The sequence below is a fragment of the Spinacia oleracea genome, chromosome 6 (assembly GCF_020520425.1).
Source record: "Spinacia oleracea cultivar Varoflay chromosome 6, BTI_SOV_V1, whole genome shotgun sequence".
NCBI classification, from domain to species: domain Eukaryota; kingdom Viridiplantae; phylum Streptophyta; class Magnoliopsida; order Caryophyllales; family Amaranthaceae; genus Spinacia; species Spinacia oleracea.
This window is the reverse complement of record NC_079492.1, coordinates 7,260,023-7,270,705: the sequence shown is the minus strand read 5'-3', so window position 1 is coordinate 7,270,705 and position 10,683 is coordinate 7,260,023. Positions and strand designations below refer to the sequence as shown.

Genomic DNA, 10,683 nt, shown 5'->3' with positions numbered 1-10,683 from the left:
ACAGTAACTATAAGTATCATTACAGAAAGATGGTAGTAAGTAAGAATAAAGTTAAGGTCTCGTTTTCATTTTTAATAAGAGTGCAATTTTACGGGGACATACCAAAACGACATACATATTTTGACTTTTATTATATTGGCCTACTCGATCTACTCTTTCACTAACTTGATGATTTACATATCCGTGTACCGGTTGTGGATTTGGAACGGTTGGAAGGTTTGACCTGATATTCTGAATTGTGTATCCGGCTGTGACCTGTACAATAAAAAGGGTTAACACTACAAAATAATTATTTATAGAGACGAGGAATTTCGTCTCTATATAGTCCAGATCCGTCTCAAAATGATGCTTAGAGACGGATTTGAGACGAAAATAAGGCGTCTCTATAGAGAGCGTCTCAAAACAATTTGAGACGGGATTCTTGTAAATCCATTACAAATTTGAGACGGAATTTTTGAAACTCCCTATACAATTTCATCTCAATTTTAATTTAGAGACGAAATTTAGTAATCCGTATCTATTTTGAGACGTTTGTTGTATCCGTCTCAAAATCCATCTCTAATTGATGCATAATTTTGTAGTGTAACTAGACTCAGGGGTCGTCCGAGTATCACCATTCCGATGCTTAAGTCAGTAAGGCTGATTGCTCTGCAATAAATGTATCTTAGGATGAGTGTTCTACTACGTACATTTGCCAATAAATGAGGATCCATATATATAGGTGGGTGACCTCTACGGATAACCTGTGCTATGATCCGTATGACAGTGGCCCGTACCTTTAGGATGACATGGCCTAGCTCCTCTATTGGGCCAACTGTACACGATATGGCTTATATAGTTATATGCCAAGTGGAGCATATTGCCTCTAAATGACCTTTGGAACCACTTAGGCAGTTAAGGGTGTCTTGCCGTTGTATCGGTAGGGAATCTCGTACAACAAGCCCCTTCAAATTGATCGCAATTACTTGATGACTGCAGTTGCTCTGAAAAAGACGAAGACCCGTACAATCCTACGTCAGAGATATTTCTAAAATATACTTCCTCCGTTTAGTAGATATTATATTTGAACCGCAAGTCAAATAGTCAATGCAAAAGTGTTATGCACTTTAGTTGCGAGTTTGCTACCAATGCGTCGAGACACTCAGACACTGCATTGCTAGCAGAAGAAACGTCCTCTAAAACAGAAAAAGGTTTTGGGAGAAAATAGGACCCTAAACTTGGGGTCCAGCGTCCAAGGACCAAAAAAACATCTACTGAATAAAATTACTTCGTATAAATGGTATAATGGTTTTTAGTCAAGGTCAATACTATTATGACCAATATCTATAATATGTGGCACTCTCGTTTAAAGATGATTGTAGGCCCGAGGCCCAACCCAACCTATGCACGAAAAAAGCACAATCCGACATGGACGCTCTTGTTTAAAGAGGATTGTGGGCTCGGACTGAAGCCCAACCCGACTCATGGTCGTCTTTACTCTCATTTCCACATACAATTATCTACAAAATAATCACCAATTTCAATGAAATGTGTGTATCCCTTTAAATAAATACTACGTATGTAATGTATTAAGTGCAAGATTACTAGACTCGTGCGCAATTACTGTCTAAATGTAGGATTAAAGAGAGCAGAACGGCTCAACCATACGTGATTATATGAGTCTACTACACTTTTGTATTAAACAATACATGTTACACTTATCAACGACTTTTGTAAAACCACCTTAATTAAAAAGACCATTTTGATTATTTAACTAATTTGTGTCGTTGATTAACTAATTGGTTTCCGTGCTTAACTAATTGGTTTCGGTATTTAACTAATTAATTCCAGTGCTTAACTAATTGGTTTCATTGCTTAACTAACTAATTCTATTATTAGTTCTATTCTTAACCTATATGACACCAAATCACCTATTTATATAAAAATTTGTGTACACCTATTTATTCTTACAATTTACAATACCTTATTTCTGCAAGGGCCATCTAAAAAACGTTTGAAAGTAAAAATGTAAAAATTAAGCTCGTACAAAACTTTTAAGGTTGATGCACATTATATAAAACTCAAAAATTAGACAAAAACAAGCACCATAGCATCACATGATAACCATGGCTTATGGCCTCCGGGTCTAGCCCACCTAGATTTATGATCTGCCGTACACACCGACGAAAAACAGATAATATAACAAGAGGGAGGAATATACATGCCAATATAGCAAAATAATTCAATGATATTAAACTGAAATGATAATCATGATACAAACAGAATGAAAAGAGAGTAATCAATCTTCAACAGAACAGTAACATTTGGTAATATTATAATGCTTCAATGAAAACATAAAATACATTAATTACAAGTCACAATATATTGAAGTAACATTCTGCATAAATAAAAGGTCTCCCATTTCACTGATCTGCATGAATTTGAATGAGTCCTGATTGATGCCGAACCTTCCCTGCAGTTGACGTACGAGATAACAATATGTGCAGAAAAATGTCCGAATCGTTTTGATAATTCAGCCCTGAATAAATGAAGAAAACATGTAGAGAATAAAAAGAGAAAGGGGAAAATAACCTTTTTTGAGGGGAGGGGGGGGGGGTAAAAGAGTATGCCAAAGAAATTTACTGCAACTGCAGGGACTATGGATGTATATCTCCCACTGTATGTACATATTCTGGCATCATGTCAACACTCGAACACCAAGGTAGAAAATCTTGGAATGAGGGGGGGCAGTAAAAAAAAGTAAGATCCTACCACTAACAAGAAGAAACTCATATTAATGTTACAGTAAAACAAACTAGGTTGATGATTGATAATGCTGCCGTTTGTTTCGTTTTTCTAGCCTCTTCAAAGTCCCTGCACACAATGGAAATGGATGTACTTCGTATAAGAATACAATGACCTAAAAGATACATATGAATATGAAGAAGTTAATGCAAAGCAGTGATCAATTATTAGATCCCTGAGAATATTGCCAAATATGTTATATGAGATACTCCCTCTGTCCTAAAAGATTGCTCCCATGTACCATAAATGGATGTCCCTATTTGGTTTATGGTCTCCGCATGTTTCTCCTCGCATACAATTATTTAATCTAACTAAAGACAAATCTACCTACCAATTTGCTTTTGAGTATACCCAATTGTTAATAAAGTGAACAAAGGCACGGGGCGATCTTTTAGGAACGGAGGGAGTAAGAGGTAACTATACTAAATACTGAGTGAACTCAAAGAAACTTCAACTAGTATAACAGCAGGGGGCCACACAGTGTCCTGAAAACCTAACGGGCAAACTGTAGTAAAACTTGGGTTGAGCAAGTTTGGGCACAGTACATTTTTCCATGCGATTTACTGTTAGGCACCGTTTGGTTGGTGTAAAACGTTTTCAGTGCAAAATGATTATCCATGGAATTTCTAAGAGAAAACACAATTCCAAACTACTTTTCCTTTGTTTTGTTCCTTAAAAAAAATGGGAGAAGATGGTAAAGATTGGGGGGAAGAAGGGAAAGGGAGGTAAAGAGGAAAGGATGAAAGGTGGAAAAGTGGTTTCCTTCCCTTTCTAATGGAGAAGGTTTTTCCACCTTTAAGGGAGTCATGGAAAATTGTTTTCCATACCTTGCCAAACCAAACAACGTAAAATGATTGAAAAGGGAAAAATCGTTTTCCATGAAAATATTTTACACCCTACCAAACGAAGCCTTAGGCACTTAGCCTCACTCACACTGAAATGAGCACAAGAAGGTAAACCTAACATGCTACATATGAGAAAACAATGACTTGTTGCCAACAAAGAACTACCCTCACTAGGGACAAATATGACAGGACTAACCTAATCAAAAAGACCTTACAATCTCATGCAATTGGGTCTTGAAGATCCGCAAGTAATGAAACAATGAAACAAGAACCTTACCGTATAGCAAGATGATTATTGGTTCTTCAGGTTGGAGCATCATTAGAATCAGATCTACATTTTGCATGCACAATAGGGCCCAACTGTGATCTGTCCATACCAACAGTAGACCCAAGAGGTGCATTCAAGTACACAGCCCCTCTATACATCCATTCTTCAGTTTCATCACTGTAAAAATCTTCAAAAGGTTCCCCGCATAAAGCACAGCTATTCTGATCCTCATCTGCAGGAACTGCCATCTCTTCGTCGTCCTTCTTTTCGACAACACTCTCGGTTGGCAAAAATCCAGGAGCTGAATCAGTCCCCAATGCTTCGGCACCACTGAGCCACATATTCACACTGACAAACCACTTTCGAGAAGGGTTGTGCTTACGGTTCTTTGAAATTCGATTCTTAGTCACATGCCAATCCATGTGCTTACTGTGTTCGTCTTGGGTTTTGAACCGAAGGCCACAGGTGGTGCACTGTCTGGGTAGTTCCTCATACAAAGCCCTTATGGCTGATTCGTGCCGCACTTTAAGAAGATCAGGGTTAAACTCTACTCCAAGAGAATCCTGATTTAGATTAACATTACAAAAGGAAAATCAATATAAGCCACAAGCGAAAGGTAATACTTCGTATAAAGAAGCCTATTGATGATAGATCAATCATTAACAACAAAGTCTATGATATTCATATATCAATTGACTAAACACAACCTAACTTAACTACGTAGGATTACAGCTGAGTTACCTGTGCAGGAGTCTGATTCGATGGAAATAAACCTTGAGCAACAAGAGAATTGAGTAAACCAGATATAGCAGCAGTTGGTGCTTGGTTAGCGAGGGGGCCAGAACTCTGCGGAAGAGGTAGAAACTGAGAATGGGGACGAGGGACTAAAGGGAGTGGTGCCATAGGTGATTGAAACTGCATATAACCATTGGACACATTTTGGAAAGGTGCATAAGGATGAGAACCAGGTACTGGATTGCGCACAATATTGCTAGCTGCAACCCCATGACCAAGTGGAGTATATCCAAGACCAGATGGCAGTATCGTCTGCGGTGGGAGTGATACAGCATTATGCCGAGGCTCGGGAGGCAAGTGCAATTGCTGCTGCAAAGATCCTGGTTGCTGTGTTAGATATTGCAGAGGGGTGAAGCTAAGCTGAGGCCTTTGTCCCGGTTTTGGAGGAATCAGATTCCTTTTGTCATCACTGTCAAATTGTTGATTGCCTTGATTAAGGATACTGTAACTTTGATTTCTAAAATCAAAGGAAGCTCTAGGCTGTTTTTGCTGCAGATACAAAGGTGGTAAAGACGCAAAATTATGCGAACTTGTAGAGGGCCATGAGCTAGTTGACACTGGCGCCACAGCAGATGAAGGAGCTCTTGCTTCATAGGAATTAAAACCTGAATTAGAGATCCTGCCAAGCTGCATCGGTGCTGGAGCATAATGATCTGCTGATAAAGGCTTTCCGTCAGACGATGATGAAGGCACTCCATTCACAGGTAATGTCAACTGAGAAGTATTTTCTCTTCCAGCTACAGGTACAGGCAACTTCCAAGCTCCCTGAGAAAGATTCATCTCGCTTCTTGAAACAGGTCTGTTGGATGATAAATGGCCACCCTGCAAGTTGATAAAAATGTAAATCAGAATTTGCTGTTTATAAATCGTATACTGAGAAGAATGAGAAAAAATAGCAAATAGAAAAGGAAATTAAAAAGAGAGATCTTGGGTCGACCCCCTTTTCAATTTAGGATCAACACAACACGGGCCAAAAATATGAAGTAAAGCAGAACTTACAGAGCAAAATAGCAATACTGATGAGTAAGGCTGTAAGAATACAAACGGCCTAGAACAAACAGGCTACATGGGGGGAAGGTTAAAGTAAAATACTTGACTGAGTTTTTCATTAATAAGAGTTGCAAATCGAGAAAATATTCAACACCGGAAGGACAAATGGAATTTCCCATATCACGCAAAATCATGGCACTCGATAGAAGTAAGAAAGACTAACTGCATACTATGACAGCTATATTCGACTTGCAGGAACTTACATCTTCAACAGCCTTCCTGCCATTGGGATTGAAAGGTCTGGAGCCAAGAGAACCAACACCAGGTATAGCTTTGAAGCCTCTGGATGGCACAGTAGAAGTAGTGACATTGCCGGTCTTTCCATCAGCTAATAATGTCGGACTCATATCTTCCCAATCAAATTCTTCTTCTTCGGTATTTTGCCATGAGCCTCCACCATTTACAATTAGACGATCCATACAAAGTGGGTTCTTTTTCAAAGATCTTTGACCGTCATCCTGGCCATAAGCATCAATTAAAGCCCTTGGTCTGTCATGTTCAGCACCATTGTTTAAACTATAGTGATAGGAATCATCAGAGCGTTGTCTTTTCTGCCAGTCACCATTCTCTTCATCTCTTCCTCTCCTACGCCCATAATTAAGTCCTGGATGAGATGGAGATACACCTTCAAATAACCGTCCTGGTGAATTGGACATAAAAAACTCATCGGCTGATGGTGATAGGGGCCTCACTGAACCACTTGCTGAAGGAAGCAACTGGTCAGTTGATGATGGAAACGATGTACGGCCACCATACCCAGTGGAGTTAAATCTTTGAGCATCAAGGTGGGAGTTTGTGCCTTCTCCTTGATAATAATCATATTCTTCATATTCAATAGAATGTTTCTGACCATGTGACTTAGATGCCCCCCTCCCAGGCTGGATATTCTACACAAGAATAACAAAATAATGCAGCAATAAACTGTCAGTGTGGCATACCATAGGGAATGTACAATGCTTCTCAAAGGAAGAGGGAGAAAAGAACAAGATGTGGAAGAAGCAATACATATTCCAACATTGTTGTGGAACATGCCCTTGAGGCGATCAAGACTAGTATTCAAGTAGAGATGCTGTCAAAAACATGAAGGGAAAAAGATATGAACTTGCACAGAGAAGACCTGGTACAGAAACTTAGTCCAATGGAAGCCTTTTAAGCATCTCCTTTCAGAAATATGGAAAATGAATGGGAGTAAAAGAATTGGATATTTGATCGCTAAATTGAAAATAAAACAAACGAGCTTTTCATCCACTTAATTAGATGACTCAGCAATCAAAATGATCTACAACAGAAGATTGAACCTTCACTCCGAACTCTTATATAACTGCTTATCCACTAGATTAGGTGGATATGACGGGCAGTTCCACATCCATACTATAAAGAAAAACTTTTTACGGCATAGGTTAAAGTTTTATTATTTTTTGACAGGGGCATAGGTAGATTCATTGACAATTGAACATGCAGCACATTACCACATCAAGGCGATCAAGCACAGTTTTCACTGTAAAAAAAAACGGTACATAATTCAGCAATAAATGGTTTAAATTTTAAGTCCATAACACAGCTATACCTTCCAGATATCTTAGGTGAAAAAACCGGTTTATGTTAACTTCTTCATTTTCCAAAAATATAAAGAACCCATTTCTCAACATTAGTGGATTAAGCCCGTCAGCTGTGATGATCAGTTTCTATTGCTTGAACACGTGGAATAAAAAAGGACAGGGAAAGAACAACAATCACATTGTGCATCATGTTGTTTCTATTAACATGGCATCCACCAATTAAAAGTGGAAACAGGAAACTCTTCAAAAGAAAGCTCAGTGTAACAATCAACAAATAGTGCATACTCAAAGAATGCTATTTTATCAATCCTTACATCTCTGATGGAGAAAAATAGCATATCCAGCAAAACAAAGAGAAAAGAAGGATGTTTACTTGAAAACTTACATTATTAATGGATGAATTATCAAACTGCCGTCTTATTTCCAGATACTTGGGATTGACATGTATGCCATGAGAGGGTCGAGGGGATTCAGAAGCTCTCATACTGGCTAAGTTGGAAGATGGTTGGTTCGCCCTTGGAGAGAACTGCAATTCATCCTCAATCATACCAAGAACCGGTGATGGGAAGACAGTCGACCAGGTTCTGAACAAGTGGCGCATTGAAGAATACAAATTTGGAGGGACTTGTCTATAAACTTCACAAAACACCTTATACCGGAAAAAATAAAAAAGAGGTAATTAGAAAAAAGCTTTATGTGAAATGACTACATGAATACAGCTAAAAGTACTCAACCATTAAAACATGTCATAACTGTAAACTATTCCATAAAGTTTGCATCTTTTTGGCGAAACCTAGTAGTTTGCGAGCACACCAAATACCGAAGATTGAAGGGCATGGTCCAATGATCCCACATCTCACAATATAGTTGGTTACCAGTGTTTTGGAGTTGTATAGTTACTAACAGTGTGAGATGTGAGAGCATTGGTCTCGTAACATGCCGAAAGGCTGAAAACCATAAAGTATGCATCTTTTCAGACAAATCCAAGTAATTACAAGCAAACCAGAAATTATCAGTATCAAAGATGGGTTCTATCTGGATGAAACAAAGAGTTCATCTACTCACTCAAAATCAACTCAAGAACCAAAAACATCACTCACCTCTGGCAATCGAGAAGCGAAGTGCCTAGCATAATCACGGCCGATATTCTTGACAATGCTGTCCAATAAATACAAAGAAGGCATCTTTTGATCTACAGGAACCTGCATAAATTCGCATAACCAGCAATGTAACACCCCAAAATTAAAGCTCGTTCAACTCTAAACTCAAATTCACCATGATTATATCTTATATTGCTCAGAAAACCTAACAATTAAACATAAAAACTTCAAAAAGAAATAACTGAATTAAAGAAAGAGGGAAGAAGATGAGAGATAGGTAAAGTCCAAAATCGTGCTATGCACTAGTAAATTTTGTTACACTGTACAAAAGCAATAATCAACAACAAAAATTGAACTCAAAACTCAACTAAATTTGATTACACAGTACAATTACAATTTGACGAACTCAAAACCCTAACCCTAAAAAACTTCCGATTTGAATTTGGAGAGCGGTACCTCTAAAACCCTAGCACAAATAGCATCAGCAATACCCTCAGCATGCTCTCTCTGCTCACCGGCAATAATCGTAAGATCTGTGATTATTGGCTTCGAATTAAACGTCAATTCCGACAAAACATCGTCGTAAAATCTCACAATCTCCTCCATAGACGGCGGAGGAATACAAACTAGGTCATCTTCGTCGTCGTCGGAACCCCTAAACTCAGCTTCTCTCTCTTTAAGAAGAAACCGAAAACGATCGAGAATCGGCGACGGAACAGACGGCTTCATGACGGTGTCGCTCGGCATGGGGTTTTAGCAGTGGCGGAAGAACGGGTTGTCGGTTGGAAAATTCCCTAATTGGGAAGTTCAATTAGGGTTAGGGTTAGGGTTAGGGTTTTTGAAGAATCACTCATCTTTCATTGACGATGAGCTTTGTCGCCCGCCATCGGACCACCATAGCAAGATAAAGGAAGTGTAAGATGGAGAGTTTGTATGAATGAATGAAATCATGAATAGGGGGGAAAGGAAAGGAAAGCAGAGATTCTAATTTTCTCGATATTCTCTTTTTTCTTTCTTTTTTTACAACACACTCGTACTAGTTTTAAGCTCACGCGATTTCAAATTGTCTGTCGAGCATAACGTGTACAATAAATTTAGTTTATATCAGGATAATTTTGATCCAAATTTTGTACTTCCTCCGTTCTCGAATTTTGCCACTACACAAATTTTTATTTACAATGGGTGTACAATAAATATTGTACTCCAAAGTAAAAGTCAACTCAAAATGCTCAAAAGTTAAGCTTATATATGTAAAAGTTATCTATTTTTTAGTGATAAATTTTTTCATTTTAGTAAAAATTATTTCTTCAAAATCACTAATAATGTATAACATTAATCATTTAACCCTTTAAAATGTTTATCTATCAACTTTTTTTTATTAATATAAAAGTTAATCAAAACTAAGTTAAAGTTATAAAATAATGGGTTAAAGTTATCTTGGTGTACAATAAATTTATTGTACACCTTGTGCGCGCAAGACCTTTTGTTTGCCACTAATCACAATCAGAACTTGTTTTGTTTGTCTCAATGTATAGTTTAACAACATCAAATTTTTATATTTATTTACCGTATGTGTTTAAAGATATTTACATTGAAATATTGATTTGAAACGAGTGAAAAAATCAAAAGAAGACTAATATTTAAGAACGGGGGGAGTAACTTTTATCGGGTTATTTGTAACTTGTAATATGTTTTGGTTAACTTTAATATTATAAAAAATGTTGATAGAAACGTTTTAAATGGTTAAATGATTAATTTCATATATTATTAATTACGAATTTTTCATTAAATACCCACGAATTTTGGCATAATTTACCAAATGCCCATCAGCTTTCAGAAATAAACCAAATACCCCTCACAAATTACTTAATACCCAAGATACCCCTTACTAATGATGGCGTTGTTAGTCCTCCGTTAGCCTAGTTTCATAATTCACCAAATACCCCTATTTTAATACTTATTGCACCAAATACCCATATTCTGAAAACAAATTTGTTAAAAGGGACATTTTATAACCCAAATTTTGCGAGAAATGACCTTATATAAATTTTTTTGTAAAATCACACCTTAATGTATTTCTTTTGCGAAAAATAATCTTATATAATTTTTTTTTCGTGAAATCACACCTTAATGTAATTTTTTTTTTTTTTGCCAAAGACAACCAAAACTAAGTTTCCAGTATTGACTGAGCTTTTCCGGCCATTGACTTGCATGTGAGAAGCACGTGTGGCTTTATTTTGCTAAACACACTCAATTTTGCTCCAAAATTCTAAGCTTTGAAA

At 37.4% G+C, this 10,683-nt stretch overlaps 1 protein-coding gene across 1 annotated transcript; it reads right to left on the bottom strand.

Annotated features, from left to right (window-relative positions):
- Window positions 1-2,207: 2,207 nt before the first annotated feature.
- LOC110777165 (polyadenylation and cleavage factor homolog 4) lies at window positions 2,208-9,409 on the bottom strand. The gene is made up of 7 exons (XM_021981774.2): window positions 8,858-9,409; window positions 8,402-8,503; window positions 7,687-7,950; window positions 5,946-6,629; window positions 4,639-5,514; window positions 3,907-4,460; window positions 2,208-2,853 (listed from the first exon to the last, which is right to left on the bottom strand). Exons 1-6 carry the CDS (start codon window positions 9,146-9,148, stop codon window positions 3,933-3,935), a joined length of 2,745 nt encoding a protein of 914 aa, XP_021837466.2. The 5' UTR covers window positions 9,149-9,409; the 3' UTR covers window positions 2,208-2,853; window positions 3,907-3,932.
- Between the last annotated feature and the right edge of the window lie 1,274 nt (window positions 9,410-10,683).